This window comes from Ambystoma mexicanum, chromosome 7q (genome assembly GCF_040938575.1).
Source record: "Ambystoma mexicanum isolate Mex_15411 chromosome 7q, UKY_AmexF1_1, whole genome shotgun sequence".
Lineage (NCBI taxonomy): Eukaryota > Metazoa > Chordata > Amphibia > Caudata > Ambystomatidae > Ambystoma > Ambystoma mexicanum.
In genome coordinates, this window is record NC_090941.1 from 345,226,745 (window position 1) to 345,243,388 (window position 16,644).

The 16,644-nt window shown below is 45.2% G+C and overlaps 1 protein-coding gene across 1 annotated transcript in view; it reads left to right on the top strand.

Annotated features, from left to right (window-relative positions):
- Positions 1–16,644, top strand: part of KLHL1 (kelch like family member 1) — a 1,778,891-nt gene that overhangs the window by 496,973 nt on the left and 1,265,274 nt on the right. The window contains exon 2 of the mRNA XM_069639396.1: positions 14,801–14,983. Within this exon, the coding sequence (XP_069495497.1) occupies positions 14,801–14,983 (183 nt within the window). The remainder of the gene's footprint in view (positions 1–14,800; positions 14,984–16,644) is intronic.

Consider the following 16,644-nt stretch of genomic DNA (forward strand, 5'->3'; position numbering starts at 1 on the left):
TCCACCCAGGCGTTCAGGACATCATTGGTCTTTTTTTGGATTTCATCATAGATGATCTCGAAAATGGGTGCACTGAATGGTGGGATTGATTTGCGGTAGAGACTCAGAGCGTTCCATTCCACGATTGCAGCTAGAGATGAAAGAGCAAGCTCGTTTCGGATCCTAATTGTGCTTGCTGCATTCCTTTTGCCAAAATGAACCTTCCAGTATAGGCCATAGTTTGGTAGGCATATGAATCGTGCCATCTATCCCGTATGTTAAGGTGGGAATGACCTTATTTCTATAGAAGTTCACTAGGCTATCATGGAAAATTGACCAAACTTCTTGTCCATTAAGCGCCCTTGGACTGCTAGGATCTTGACTTCAAAAGGTCTTGAGCTTGAGCCTCTACCAAGCTGTTATTGAACTGGACACCCAGATATTTAATTGTGTTCAGTTCTTCGATCTTTTTGCCGTTCAGGAACCACTTGGGCCGATTTTTCATTGTTTTTGCTCGCTGTAGGCAGATGATTTTGGTTTTGCTTTTGTTAAGTTCCAACTCATTTTGATGCAAGTATCGTTGCAGGCTATCCAGTTGCCTTTGAAAGCCAATGGGTGTCTGGTCAATCATGATCAGATCATCTGCGTAGAGAAGTCTGTTAATCTTCAAATTCCCTATTGTAGGTGGAAATATTCAAAGTGAGGGATCATGGTCCTTGATGTCTGCGATGAAAAAGTTGTAGATGGCTGGGGTAGGAGACAGCCCTGTTTCACCCCTCTTGAAGTTGGAATAGGGCGACTTAATAGCCCCTCTCTGTTTAGGCGCACTCTTACCAAAGTGTTAGAGCGAAGTTGGATCAATGGGTCCAGGATTTCCACTGGGCAATTTCGATCTGCCAGCTTTTCCCATAGCAGGTTACGGTCAACTCTTTGAAAGGCCTGGACGAGGTCCACGAAGGCAATGTAGATCCTCGTCCCCGATTGATGGCTTTGGGCTTTGAGGATGTTCAACATTATTATGTTCGGCGATGTACCCATGTTTTTGATAAACCCTGTTTGGAACGGGTCGAACCAGCCTTGCAAAGTTGACCATTTGATGAATTTTGACAGGAGAAAGCTTCCAAAGATTTTCCCTATGACATCTTAACGCGATGGGGTGGTAGTTCTGTGGGTCATCCCTTTGGCCTTGTTTATAAATTGCCACAATGGTTGCCGTTTTCCAAGACAACGGTAATTCTCGGGCCTTACAGATCTTATCAAGGACAGTTTTTATAAAGTGTGCCCATTCCTGACGATGTTCTTTCAGCATCGCGTTTGTTAGCCCGTCGGGGCCGGGGCCCTTGAGGAGTTCAGATTTTTTATTTTTGAGTCAATGTCTTCTAGAGAATAATCAAGGTCCCAAATCTCTTGGTATCGCTTTTTATCACCCAGGCCAACTATAAAAATATTATTGATGCACAGTTTCCATTGGTCCCAAACCCTGCAACTATTTTATTTAGCATTCCAGCTGAGGCACACTTTTTTACTGTGGTAGATTTGAAGAACATATTTTTCTCCATTACACTACACCCATACTCCAGGTATCTCACTGCATATAATTATTGCGGGACCATTCTTCAAACAATGTAGAACTCCACAAAGGTACTGTGAGGGGCCTAGGATATTTAACAGAGTTATACAAATAGATTTGAGCAACTTAAAGGTGTCAAGCACAGTCATACAGTATGTTGACGACTTATTGGTATGTAGCACAACAGAAGAGGAGTGTGGAAAGGACTCAGTGAAACTACTGACTTTTCAAGCTGACAAATGATACAAAGAGAAATTGCAATACTGTCAGAAAGAAGTGGTGTACCTGGTTCAGATTGAGTCAACAGATGGGAGAAAAATAACACCATAAAGAGTAGAGGCCATACATAAAGCTTCAAGACAAAAAACATTGAATGAGCTGCAGCAATTTTTAGGCTTATGCAACTACTGCAGGGCATGGGTTTGTGAGTACTCCACTTACACCAGACAACTGCTGCATGCATTAAAAGAAGCTCAGAAGCACAAAACACACATACAATGAACATCTGAAATGGGCTAGAGCTTTGACAAACTAAAACACGTGTTAGCACATGCACCAGTACTGGGTACACCCAATTACAAGGAGAGGTTTCATCTGTTTTCCCATTCAGTTGGAAAAGTAATGACAGCAGTGCTGACACAGAAACAAGGACATGGACACAAACCACTTGCATATTACAGAGGATCCCTAGATGCAGTGATGCCTCTATGCAGATCAGCCGGTAAGAAAGCTCAGTGGGTTGAACGCTTGCTGCTGCGATCTGACCGTGATCTGCAGGTCGCAGGTTCGAATCCTGGCAAGGCCACCTCAGCCTTTCATCCTTCTGAGGTCAATAAATGAGTACTAATTTCGGTTGGGTGATATTGTATGTAAATATGTGCTCTGTAAAGCACTTTGGATAAAGGCACTATATAAATAACACATCATTATCATTTACATCATTATCACTTTCTGCTGTATTGGCAATTGAGAAGGCTTCCACAATAAATATGGGGTGGCCCACATTTTTTATGTGGAACATGCACTATTTGAAATACTGAAAAGAACTAAATCAACATTGATAACTCAGAGATCTTCAGGGTATGAGGTAATACTGTCAAACCCAGCAATATAAGTGGTGAGATGCAGGACTATTAATCCAGCAGAATTCATTGCAGAAAAAACAGAGGAGGGAGATTACATACATGACTGCATAGCATGTATAGATAGGAGGGAAGGCAACCCCCTGGTTAAGGAAGAGGTGATCAAAGGGTGGGCCATGATGTTTATTAACGGAAGCTCCAGTATTGATCAGACAACAGGAAAAAGACATTCAGGTTCCGCAGTGGTAGGGCTCAGGGATGGAGTACACAAGGGGGAGGAGTTTATAGTGTACTCACAGACAAGACTACCAGGCCACTAATCTGCACAGGCAGCAGAATTGGTGGCCCTGATTGAAGCACTAAATATGTCAAAGGGCCGGTAGTAAACATTTTCTCTGATTCAGCCTATGTCACTTCCGCAGTGCACTCAGGACGAGCAAGATGGGAGAAGAGAGGATTCAATAAAAGTGATGGCACACCAGTTCAGCATGCAGGGTTCATCAGTAAATTATTAGAAATGTTGCCACTCCCAACTTTAATGAAATTCAAAGCCCACACAGGTGGCCAAGATTTCATTTCAGTAGGTAACGAAAGAGCAGACAGAGCAGCAAAAGAAGCAGCATATCTACCAGGAGGAACACGTGCTGTTTCCTTGCAAAAAAGGAAAGGAAAAGAAAACACTAGGAGTTTTAAAAGTGAGCAAAGAAAAAGATGCATTACCCGAAAATGTTAATGCAACCCCAATCATGCACATAATAGAATTGCAGGCAGAAGCATCAGATTCGGAGAAGGAGATGTGGAAGTGGAGATGATGCTCTTATTCCCCAACTCATTTGGTATGGCAGCTTTACAGCACAGGAAAAGTGGTCATGACAAAGAAATTATTGCAGGTGGCATTGGAACAGCTTCACTACCCCACCCACATATCGAAAGAGGATGTGGCTGATAGGATAAGTGAAGATTGGTTCATACCAAATTTGAGTGAGAGTGTTGTAGAGTTTGTAAATAACTGAATGATATGCCCAAAATGTTTGCCAGATCACACATTAAGAGTTGTGCAGGGAACATTGATGCAAACAGAGGGCCCCTTCCAGCATTTGCATATTGACTACGTTGATATGGAAGAGAGATGTACCTCATATAGGTATCTGCTTGTAGCTATGTGTCCACTCTCACATTGGCTTGAGGCATTTCCCTGTGCCCATAATGACTAGCATTCTGCAGCCAAATTCCTGATGAGGGAGGTGTTCCCAAGATGGGGGATCCCAGCTGTAATTTGTTCTGACAATGTTCAACAGTTTGCTAATGATTTAATAAAGGAAGTAACAACACTCCTGGGGATAAAGCATAAACTAAGGATGGTTTGTCATGCACAAGCCAACAATTTGGTAGAGAAGATAAGCTCTTCAATCAAGAAGTTGTTGCCCACAGGTTTCATGTAACTGGTCTTCACAAGCACCCTGATGCCTGAAGGTTTGCCTGCGTTAGACAAATGGAAAAAATAAATAAATAAATAAATATGAATGGACTTCTAAAAATGCGCTTAGCAAAGTTTATGCAAACGCTTGGAAAATCCTAGGTGCAGTGCTTGCCCCTTGCTTTGTTTGCACTGCACAGTATGCCTGGACTAGATCACCACTTGACTCCTCATGAGATTGTTAAACGGCGCAGAATGCATGCACCTATTCCACTGTCACGTAGAATTTCTGATGCTCATTCCTCCTCTTGCACATTGGGGGAGGGGATTTAATATGTTGTCTCAAAGAACTCACAAAATCCATTCACTATATCTCCTTGCAAAGGAGGCCGAAACTGAAAGCAGACAATCAGGTCAATTCCCACAAGTTGCACCTCTTTACACAGGGGAAAAGGTATTGTTAAAGAATCAAGTCTGCAACTGGAAGAAGGATCACTTCACCAGTCCACATACCGCAATCTATTTGACACCTGCAGTCGTGAAGATCGATGGGCGGCGGGGTTGGATCCACATCACCGAAGTACACAAAGACAAGAGCTACGTCTCCTGAAGTACAATATGATAGGGAGTATCTGGGAGATTTCTTTAAACTTTTTCTCTGCTTATAGACTTTATTGAAAACCAGCAAAAGAAAAATATGTAAATGCCTTTAAAGAAAATGTTTTAATTAAGAAGAAACAGAAGTATTCAGTGTTTTGGTGTGTGATGATGTTAACATGTTTTAGTATAGGATTAATGCTTTTGAAATGTTTGGTTTTAAGGGAAAACAGTGGAGCACGATTAAATGAAAACATAAATAAGGAAAAAATAGTTAAATGATTGAAGAAGGTTTTCATCATGGCACTGCAGGAGAGCCAGATTCATCAACTGGAAAAGTTTGGTACGACAAGATGTTACGTGTGAGGAGAGAGCGGGGAAATGGCACATGCTATGTCTGCTCTCTCATTCCACACTTGATAGGAGTGCCAAAGCCTTTCCTATACGAAGCTGTGTGCTATGAGGAAGAAGAATACCTAATTCACCTGTCACTCTGCAGCCCTAGAAGTTCATTCCAGGAAAAAACTGTAACTGCTCAGTGGGTGGATGATGGTGAAAACCCATATGAAGAAAATTTCGGGAAATTAACAAAAATGCTTAAAAATGAGGAAACACAGCATAAGGTAGTGGAGTATGTCACTCGGGGTCCTAAACAAGGGGAAATACAAATAGGAGACCTCAAGAGAATATGGTGGACAGGTGAGGAAGGAAAAAGCATACCTTTGTGTCATACAAGACCATTGATGCAGGTAGAAGGAGCAGGAAGGTATGGGGACCGATGGGAGGGGGTAATAATGCAATGTCATGCTCAAGTATTAGCAGGTTTTGAACAAAATGTGGCTGCTGTGGTGAATAACAGTTAGAGGACAATCTGAGGAAAATATGTACATACTTTAACCATACTTTAACCTAGTCACATGAAATGCATCAACCAGTTGACATCAATAGCTTTACACGGTTCACTTGGTGTTTCAAATCGAGTGGGTCTATCTACCTGGGCACCATTTTGGGATGCGACAAGGTGATGCAGAATGCAGTACTGACGCAGGGGACTGTCTTGGTGATGGATATGTGGTGGGTGTGTGGATCGAAGGTCTATTCCCACCCTCTGCCTGACTTGAGCGGTGTGTGTGCCCTTGGTGGTGCCTCAAAATAGCACTACAACGAAGATTGCGTTGCAGGGGACATTGGCACAGAAAGAGGAGGAACAAAAATCAATAAGGAGGAAGAAGCGGGTGAACAATTATTTTTCTGTGAAAAGTTCTAAAAACCTGGCAGCTATCCTCAATGAGTTTAGACTCTACTCTACGGCTGCAGCATTTTTTACCTCACTTCTGTTCCCAGGTGTCCAGGGCGCCACTAATGCAAAGTGGTTACCCCTCACCAGATGCGAGGGGCTACAGTTGGCAAACTCAACAGCGAAATGTTTAAATGCAGTTAAGAAAGAGATTATGGTTATTTGTTTTGTGGCCCTCCAAATCAGCTATGTTGTAGACCTGTTAACGACTATTGAGGGAGGGATCTGTTCTAAGCTTGGGAGCAGCTTTTGTACAATGAACCCTGATGGAGAGGCTTGGAATGGAACATTAAAAGCAGCCATAATGTGATACGGACACTCCATGAGAAGATGACGGGTGAAGTTAATGGAGTGCAATCAAGTAGTCTGCTGGACAGCATTTTAACATGGATACCCACATGGCTTTCCAAACACTTTCCAGTGACTGTCCCTGTGTTGGTGCTCATTGTCATCACCTTCTGCATCATTAAGAACATTTCTTAATTATATTCTAGTAAGAAAAAAGGACAGTTGATGTTAACCTTAGGTGTTGATCAAATGGATACTGAAAAGAAGGGTGGTAATAAAATAATTGGGGAAAATGAAGAATGGTATCCTGATGTGTGGGTCTTTAAACAACCAGCAGACTTAGAGAATGATCAACAATTTTGGATCTCATGCTTAAAGAATGGCACAGGGTGTACGGGTGGGGTAAACTCTGGATGGTTGGGAGGAAATCGGGGGAGATATGGATTCACAAAGGTAAAGTAGCAGAAAGGGAATGGGAGGCACAAAAAGTGTTAGTTATTGATAGATCAATAAAAAGGGGGAATAATGTAATACAAATGCAAGTTCTGCACTGTGAAACGGTGCACACATATCAATTGGGAGAGTAGCACTGAAAAAGGGAAGAGGGCTCCTTTTAATCGTTAAACAAGTCAAACCCAAAATAAAAATAATGTACATGTGACAGAAATATAGGGTTGCTGGTAAGTATGACCAAACCTAGAGGTAGGCTAAGACACAGTTTATAGGCCTTGCACCATGCCTTTTGCAGCCAACATGTATTAACTTTTATGAATCTGCAACAAAGTTGCAGCAGCTGGTAATACAAAGCAGGTCCCACAATCCCAGGTTGATATGGTAAGAAGCAAAACAACAGTTGTTATTTTCTGAGGTCACAGATTAGAACCCATGAGTTTGACCAACAGGCATGAAGAGCATAACCGTTTCACAAGTCAAAATAATTTGCAAAACATGATTTTTAGATGGCTCTAAGAGAACCACAGCTATTTCAAATTGCCCCTTAGAACATTTTGCCTGGTAAGTAGCCGAAGAGTTCTTAATATGCAATATTTGTATCACAGTGCATCCATGGTTCAAGGTTCTGGCAGTGCCATAGAAGGGAGCGCTTCACATGAGAACTTAAAGGAGATGACCATCGCATTTGAATAAAGTTCTGCTGGTCATCTGAAATATTTCAATGAATTGTCATTACAATGTGGGAAGTGTAGGTTGGATTGTGACATCACACAGTTTAATTATGTTCAGTGTGGGAAGGTTTGTGGACCCAATTACAGAATATAATGCATGTTTTTCTATAAGGGTCCGTTGTCCAAGCACCAATCAGCTCGGTGTGGGGAGATTTGTTCATGTTGCGAAATTACTAATGTTAATCAACTCAATTATTATAAAAGTCTTAGATTTAGGGGTGTTTCTTTGACAGCACCTTCTCATGCAGTTCTGTTTCATGATTTGTTTGAATAAAGCTGTCCCAGCTGTGTCTGGGCCCTAAATAAAACTGTGTTACATCTTGCCTGCATACAGTCCTTTTTTGACTACTTTTGTAATTTATTATTGGTGAGTTCGGAGGTGACCCCTGACATAGCACAATGGGTCACAAGATGGACATGGGTTAGGGTCTTTCCAAAGGAGAAATAGGTATGAAATGGCACTGCCTCAGAGGAAATAAAGAGAAGGATAGCCCATTAATGACCCCACAAACCTTTTGCTCGCTGTAATGTGATACTTGCATATTAAGCACACCTCTTGTGATAAGTTTGTGCATTCTTACTCCAAAGGATATTTGGCATGCTTGTGACAAGGCTCTGATTTACAAAGGGAACACCCACATACAAACAAGGGAGCACCACTTACAAAAGTATGCGCTGTAACGTTGTGGGCACAGCTATTTGCAGCCCTAATGTTATACCACTATTTATGCAGTTAAATGCAAACATAGGTTCTTGTGTCCCTGGGCTTTCAAGGCACCATTACAGCAGGTCCTGAGATCTTTGTTTACAATTTGGCTCTCTAAATGAGGTCTTTGTGAGTGCTACACAGAACAGAACATTGAAGCACCCTATGCTGCATCTAGTCCTGCGCCCTATAGCACACATCTGAGTGCCACAAAAATGTCAGTCAGCTATCACATAGTCTCTACTCTACCATGCATATTGCATGTAAAGTATAGCAGAACCCTCAACTGTACACAGTTGCTTTGCGGGCGTCATACACTTGTCATTCCCACTACTTTCCTCTTTTAGCGCTTTTCCCCAGAGCTTTACAGCTGAGTCCCACAAAAAAGAAGTGTGGTACAGTTATCCCATAATCTCTATCATCTTCAGTGCTGTAGTTGTCTCTTCCCGACACATTCTTTGGATTTGAATGTCTCCATAATAGACATTTCTACTTTCCTTACTGTGCCTAAAGTCCAATATCTACTGAATGCATTGGGCCTCATTACAAGGTTGGTGGTAAGGCAAAAACGATGCCGGTATGGTAATATCGGCATTGTTTACCGCTCCGGTGTATTCTGACCCAGCAACCGGGTATTAGCGGCACCCTAAATAACGGCGCCACTAATAGCGGCATGGGCGCGTTCACGCGCCCCCTTTTGGGAGCAAATACCGGCATGCCGGTAATATGGGGACATCCAAACCCACGCGGACATGCAAATACCGGCATTGCAAAGCCAGTAATCACGGGCTGCACGATGCCGGCCATACAGGCATCGCGGACCACCCGCAAACAGCAATCTGGAAACAAGCCAACTGCCAGAGGTGCACACAATCCCCACAGGTGGAGGCAATGGAGGCTGGGCCAGTATAAAATGAGCACACCCACACCCCTTCCAACACCAAAATGCCACTACTAGCTGTTGCAATCATGGCGCTGGAGGACATTCCAACACTGCTACAACTACAGCAACAACACCAACTACAACAACAACTACAGCAGCAACAACAGGCAGCACAGAGGAGGCGCAGGAGGAGAAGGAGGGTGAGACAGGCCCAGCAAATACCACCAGCAGTGCCTCGTAGGCAGCCACCAATCCCTCACACCAGACCCAGCCCATTCAACCTAACCCCTGAGCAGATCCACACCCTGTACTGGTTGGACCGGGACATCATCGCCACCATAGTGGACATGATACACAACAACATAGGCAGCCTCATAGAAATACGCACTGCCATCCCCCCACTACTAAAAGTTGGTGTCCGTGCTCCACTTCCTGGCCACAGGCACCTATCAACACACAGTGGGGCAGCTGCATGGCATTTCCCAACCACTTTTTTCACGCATGTTGAAACAAGTGCTGGATGCCCTCCTGAAGCATGCAAGCACCCACATATCCCTACCACGGACTGGCCAGGAGATAGCCGACACCAAAGTAGGCTTCCATGCACTGGCAGGCATGCCCAATTGTGTTGGTCGCCTGGACTGCACACATGTTGAATTGGTAGTCCCCCATGCCATAAAGGCAGTGTACCGCAATCGCAAGCAATACCACTCCATCAATGTGCAGATGGCATGTGACTCCAGCAAGATCATCAAACTTTGCTGCGCCCGATATCCCGGATCAACACATGATGCCATGGTACTGCGCAACTCCACCCTACCCCGTCACATGGAGCTATATGCTGGACCACGTGCCTGGTTGCTTGGTGAGTTGCACAACTGGGCCATGGCAGTGCTCTGGGGTACTGATGTGTAGGGATGCATACTCCACCTGGTTGGGAATGGGGTGAGGGGATGCATACCCCACCTGGGTGGCAATTGTTGGTGATTGGAGAATGCATGCAGAGCTAAACACTCCAGACCTGAACCTCACAAACGGAACATGACACATCACTGGCACAAATTAAACAAATAATGCATATCGATGACAACAAGTAAGAGGCACAACCAGGCCACCATGGTGATGGCAAGCAGTGCATGACTCTACAGGATGGCAACTGGGCCAATGTGGCTAGTGTGACCATTCATAGAACTAACTACTTGAATGGGAGGCTAAACATTGTCGTACTACCACAGTGCATCCGCCTCAGCATGCATGATTACACCCTGCATCATCTATTGAATGCCATCCAGACTAACACACCTAATAACAGTTTAGAATGCATGTAGGTGACCATTTTGCATACGTACAGGGACATGTGCATGTCCACACCAAATTGCTTCCGCCATGACTGTGCTTCCTGAAGGTGCCACCTCAGAGAGACACACACCTATTTGTATTTGCTTGCAGGCGACGGAGGATATCCCTTGAGGCCATGGCAACTTACCCCTGTGGGGAATCCGCAGAACAGCCATGAAGAGGAGTACATTTGTGTGCACACCCGCACCCGTGTTGTGATAGAGCAGACCTTTGGCCTGTTGAAGGCGCGTTTCTGCTGCCTGAGCAGGTCTGGTGGGGCACTCCTATATAGGCCTGAGAAGGTGGCAAAGATCACCATGGCCTTTGTCATGCTGCACAACATGTGCGTCCGGAGAAATGTACCACTGCCACCTGACATTGACATGCATGCCCCGGGTGAGGATGATGAGGTTGGAGACGGAGGTGAAGTAGCCCCCCTGCTAGTACATGATGCATGGTATGGCCATGCACTACTCCAAGCACAGATTCACTAATACTCCTTACCCACATGGACTATGAAAGTCATGTGTCAGTCAGACACTGGGCCAATGTGGACATGCACATAGGGAATGTTGGGAGTTGGGCACTCCCAACTCCGTAACACATTAAATGCATGCACACGAAAATAACAATGTCCAGCCATAGACTTTTCTTATCACAACGTGTGTATTATTTACAACAGCAAAAATGTGCCCACTCCCCCCACTCTAATCTCCCAACAAACTCCCAGACCCCCCCAACAAACTCCAAAACCCCCAACCAACACCAATACCCCCAAAAGACTCCACAAAATGCACCCCTTCACCCCCAACCTTGTGTCCCACTCCCATTGTCAGCCCACACTACTTCCGGGACTTCTTCCTGTCCGGAGGTGGCATTTCAGTGTGCCTTGCACTCCTACGTGTCTGGCGCACTGGGCTGGTGGGGACAGATGAAGCTGGTGTGGAGGTAGTAGGTGAGTCGCTGGCAGGTTCCACACCTCCTGCAAGCCGTGGCCGCTGCATATGGAGCAGCATTGAAGTCAGCACCTGTGTCACCGCCCCCAGTCAGTCCCTTTAGCCGATCCGATGCATTAACAGGGGCTGTGTTGGCTGCAATGGCTGCTGTGGTCCCCGCAATTGCTGTAGCAATGCCCCGCCTGGTTTCTTTCCCGTCCGCTTTGTACTGGCGGAGTAGGTCTAACATGGCCTCCTGTCAGGCCTCCAGGGTTTTGGAGGGGGCTGGAGTGGTGGGTTGTGCAGTCTCGTGGATGGCGTTTTCGGGACTGTACTCATCAGAGGTGGGTAGGTCACAGTCATGGAGGCAGGGATCAGCTTCACTGCAGGTGGGTGACTGTAGGTGTTGGGGCAAGGAGGTGGGCACGGGGCTCGGGATGGCCGGGCACGTCACCTCGGTGTCTCCCTCAGGCTCCACACTGGCATCAAGTTCTTCCCAGTGGAGGCGGGTGCTTCCAGGGACTCCCCTTCGACAGATGTGGGTGTGGCCTGCTGGGTCAGTAGTGTGTCAGGCACACTGGCAGCAGGTGTTGCTGGCTGTGTCCCAGCTCGCACAGGCACACTGGCAGTGGCTGTGGCCTGCTTGCCTCCAGCGGAGGTGGTGGTGGTAGCCCTCTTCTTAGGATGTGAGGTGGATGCCCTCGCGGTGGTCTCCTGGGTTGCTTCTTCCTCATCGGTGCCTGGGGGTAGAAGAGATGCAGGGCATCAGTGATGGTGTGACATGGCAGAGGCACACGATGGTGCTGTTCATTATTAATTTGATCATGCATTCATGTCTTACAGGTGTGTCACGCAGGATATTCAGAGGGGGCATGTTAGTATTCACTGCATGGCAGGTGGCATGCCGCTGATATGGGGTTTGTGTGTTGGGTTACATGGGCACGGTCCTGGTATGTTGCCCGTGTGTAGGTTATGGGATTGGCACTCAGCATGCATTTCTGTGTGGCAGGGTTTGGGCCGCAATCTTAACTTGGATATGTTGATGTGGGTGTACGGACATGCATTTCCTTGCCTAGTCTCACATCCACGTCACTAGTGCTAAGTCATTTTTTCCCCTACAGGGATGTGCAGGGTCATTCACCTCTTTCTGTGGATGATGCCACACCCATCTTCACCTTTCCGAATCCCTCTATTGACTCAGAATCAATAAAAGTGCTGGCAGTCTCCTCCCAGGGCATCAGCTTAGCAGGTGAATGTGGAACCCCACCTGTCTCCATGGCTGCCCTCCTGTTGCTCGATAGGATGTTTCGCACCCTCAAGCGGAGGTCGTCCCACCTCTTGCGGCGGTCACGCACGGGGCGTGGGGTGGTCCCCACGGCCGACACCTTCCGGGCAACCTCCTGCCATATTTCCTTTCTCCTCATCTGGGCTTCTCGCTTCATATCATTGCTTTTCATTATGGCTGCATGTGCAGCCAGAGTGTCAGCAAGCATATTGAGGTCAGAGTCTGAAAAACGCTTCTTCCGCTGCCGGGTGGTCGTCTTCCAGGTGGCCTTGGACATCCTCAGGGTTTTCCAACACAGCACGACACGAAAAGACTGGTTAGGGAGGATGGCAATGGATTGTGTTTTTAAAGATGGCCGCCGGCCCATTTCCCGTTCCTGCGCGATGATGTAATTTCCGGGTCTGGTTTTGCGAGCCTGGTATTAGCATGGTGGTATTACCGGGCCGGTATTTAGGGGTTGCTCTGAGGCGGTGCCGTTATCGGCGAGTCCCCTGATGCCGCTATCGGGGGGTTGGAGGGCCTTTAGCGGCATGCCGGTATTACCATTATCGGCATGGGGGTTCGTGCGTGCTCGCGCACTCGTAATCACCCGCTATTAGCGGGTTCATACGAGCACGGACCCGCTCTTACCGGCATGCCGGTAATGAACCCGTTTTTACCGGGCTACTTATAATGAGGCCCATTGTGTTGCTAATCTGGCTAATCTTTTTAGACCATGGTCAGCCTAAGAGTCATGCTTCATATAGTGCTGTGACACTGTTACATGTGGCAGGAAGCTCTATACAACTATAGGATAACATAACACATATGTGCATTAAATCTTTTATTTTGCATTGTGAAAGTTCATAAATTAACTATAAAACTAATGAGATACTAAGTACTATAATCACAACACACTGTCCTTACTGAAATACCTAAGCAAGTGTTTATGCAATTAATCAATGATTCAGTCACTTTGATTTTATAAACAGGGAGCAGAATATCTCCAAGAAAGGTTCTCCCAATACGTTCCCTCCCACGCTCGCCGATCTCAGTCTGCTCTCCTGCTTCTGATCCCACGGGTAAGGCTATCTCAGATGGAAGGGCGTGCTTTTTAGGCTTATTAAATACAGTTCTTAGAGTCAGGTGAGTCATGGGGACCAGCATCCTCTCTCAGGGCTTACATCTTTACAACTGACAACCCAGGAACAATCACTCATGGATACACATTCTCTGCTCTGCCTTCCATCTCAACATTCCACTCACTTGCACCAGGTGCAGGCAGAGCTCATCACAACACGCTCTCCGATCTCAGTCTGCTCTCCTGCTTTTGATCCCGTGGGTAAGGCTATCTCGGATGGGAGGACGTGCTTTCTCTGTAACTTACTTTGCGTGCCATTATTGACCATCTCTCCTTTCGCTGCTCGCTTAAAACACTGCTCTTTTAGGTTAAATGCATCCGTCGCTGATCCTCCTCTGTCTCTAGCGCCATGATACCTTGGGCGACTGTGCGCTGTATAAATAAATGTAACATAACATAACAGTCATCTATCTTTCAATAGATACTTAAGAAAGATCAGACAATGTACTGTAAGAGATATTAGAACTGTCTGGTTTAAATATTTTATTGACCTAACTATAGAAGAAAGACTTGGCTATGATTGATGAAAGATGTAAAGACAGTCTTGCTAAAATGTTTTTCTTAACATAAATATGCAAATAAAAAATAAAAATTAGATATATATTTTGTAGAGTACACAAACCACCAATGATCATGCGTGCATAGGTTTCAGCCATTAGTTACGTTATTTGTTCCATTCAATAATATTCAATAATATTCCTTAACCCATATTACTTCTGATAGATTCACGATTCAACGTTTTCAGTATACATTTCATAAGTTGTTTTACTTAAAGTTTGAATATTATGTGCTGCGTTTGGTGCAGAGACTTACGATGTGTATTATCTGTGTGAGGAACACACAGAATAGACACGACAGAACTCTCCCAGCCAGGACCAATCTAAAACTGCTTCCTCAGGAAGCAGATCTCTGACCCTCTGAGGCTTGATGAGCTCGCAGGGAGCAGTCGTTAGCTTCCTTAAATTGAAAATTCTGTGCCGCCTTTTTGTTTTAATGCTGTAAGTAGATATATTGATTTTTCTTATCAATGACTTGAAGTCTGTGACAACCAGAGGCTGCGATTAAGGCTAGACAATTGCTGGCACTTCTTTAACACTGCATTTCCTTTGTGGTTTACAGGCTGTCAGCGACGAGCTGCCCTCTGGCTCCTCCAAGTGACATGGACTCCAGTAGCTCGGAGGAGTTCTATCAGGCAGTACACCATGCCGAGCAAACCTTCCGGAAGATGGAGAGCTACTTAAAGCAGCAGCAGCTATGTGATGTTATTCTCATTGCAGGCAACCGCAAGATCCCTGCTCACAGGTAAGGAACACAACACAAAGCTGTGTTATTTAAAATTGATTTTTTTAGTAAACAATTACATGGTGGTATTGTTGAAATTCAAGCTAAAGTGGTTTGTGAAAAATGTGTGTATTTCTTGTGAAGCATTTGAATGACTGGATTAGCATAGTGTGCTCTATTATTTAATAAGTACTATGTTTTTCATTCATTTTAAACTTTATTTTATGTGCTTTTAAACTAACACTACCAATTTACTGGAAAAAATTACATGTAATACCGATGTATTTGTACACCAAACACTTCATCGTTTCCCCAATTCTATTGCAGCTTGTCACATGGACAAGGGTATGGTACCCTTCGATGAGTGAACCTAAAACTCTTAGAAACATACTGGAGCTCATTTTATATGAAATCATAATTTGACGCCGCAGACCTAATAGTTTGCAAGCAGGCATTGCTAGGTCCCCACAACCAACGTTTGGTCATTTGAACAACAGTGTGTACCATAGATCCTTATGGAGGTTGCCAGCTTTACAAAGCCGACAGGATCCGTAGTGATCCCCAGCATTTGTGTTGTCATTAAAATGCAAGCCGGTGCAAATGAAAGGGAATTTGTATGGTGGAGAGGAAGGGATGTGGTGGAAACGCAAGTTGCGTTCAGCTCCTCTGCTCTGCCAGACAAATGAATGAAAATGAGCTGTACCCTAGATACAATGGGCCTCATTACGGGTCTGGCGGTAGCCGTGCCTGTAACAAAGGCATGGCTGCCGCTGGACCCATGATTTTATTGGCGGGCCCGGTAATTGCCCATTCGCGGGTGCCAGCAATAAGGGACTCCCCATCCCCATTGGACCCCATAGGGCTGAATGGGAATGGGGAGCTCGGAAGCACTGGCACTGGTGCACAGGTCGGACCTGGCGGGCAGGGCGAGGCCCGCGAGCACAACTCTTAGTATGGTAGCAACGATGCCGGTAGCGATATCGACACCGTTGTTGTCTTACCGCCATACTTGTAATGAGGCCCAATGTGTAAAAGGCTGATGGAAGACTTTTACGTACTTTATTTACGGTAGGGCTCATGGAAAATTAGTCCCACTGTGTTGCATACCTTATGCAAAAACAGGAAAGGCACTCTGAGGAAGTTCCATTTTAGATGGAGCAACAACCTATGTATGCATGTGATTCACATCATGACACCATATCTCTATATTTGTTCTGCTCACAATAAAATACTATCCAAACATATTCCAGAATTGCTTGGGTAGAATTGTACTAATCCAGAAACTTTAATGCTTTACCTAGAAAGGTAAATTACGATGTCATGTTTTGACATGGTGTAAATGACTACACTCACCCACTGATTCAAGAGATTGCCAGAATACATACCTAAGAGTAGTAACACATGTTTTGCATGCTGCCTAGTAAACTATGCCATTTATTCCAGCTACAGATGTAATGAAGGAAGACATCTATCCTTTGACTGTACACACACACACACACACCTATGTTAATTGATGTCTTGATATGATGGCAATAGATGGGCACCAAAACCTACTGTACATTTTTCTGCTCTGAACATTTCAAGGCAATAGGTTTCCTCGTAATACACACGTGAAGCTGGCTGCTTCATAATCAGCGTTTAACTTATGTGAACACTGTAGCGGGTATTGTGTGAGGGATGAG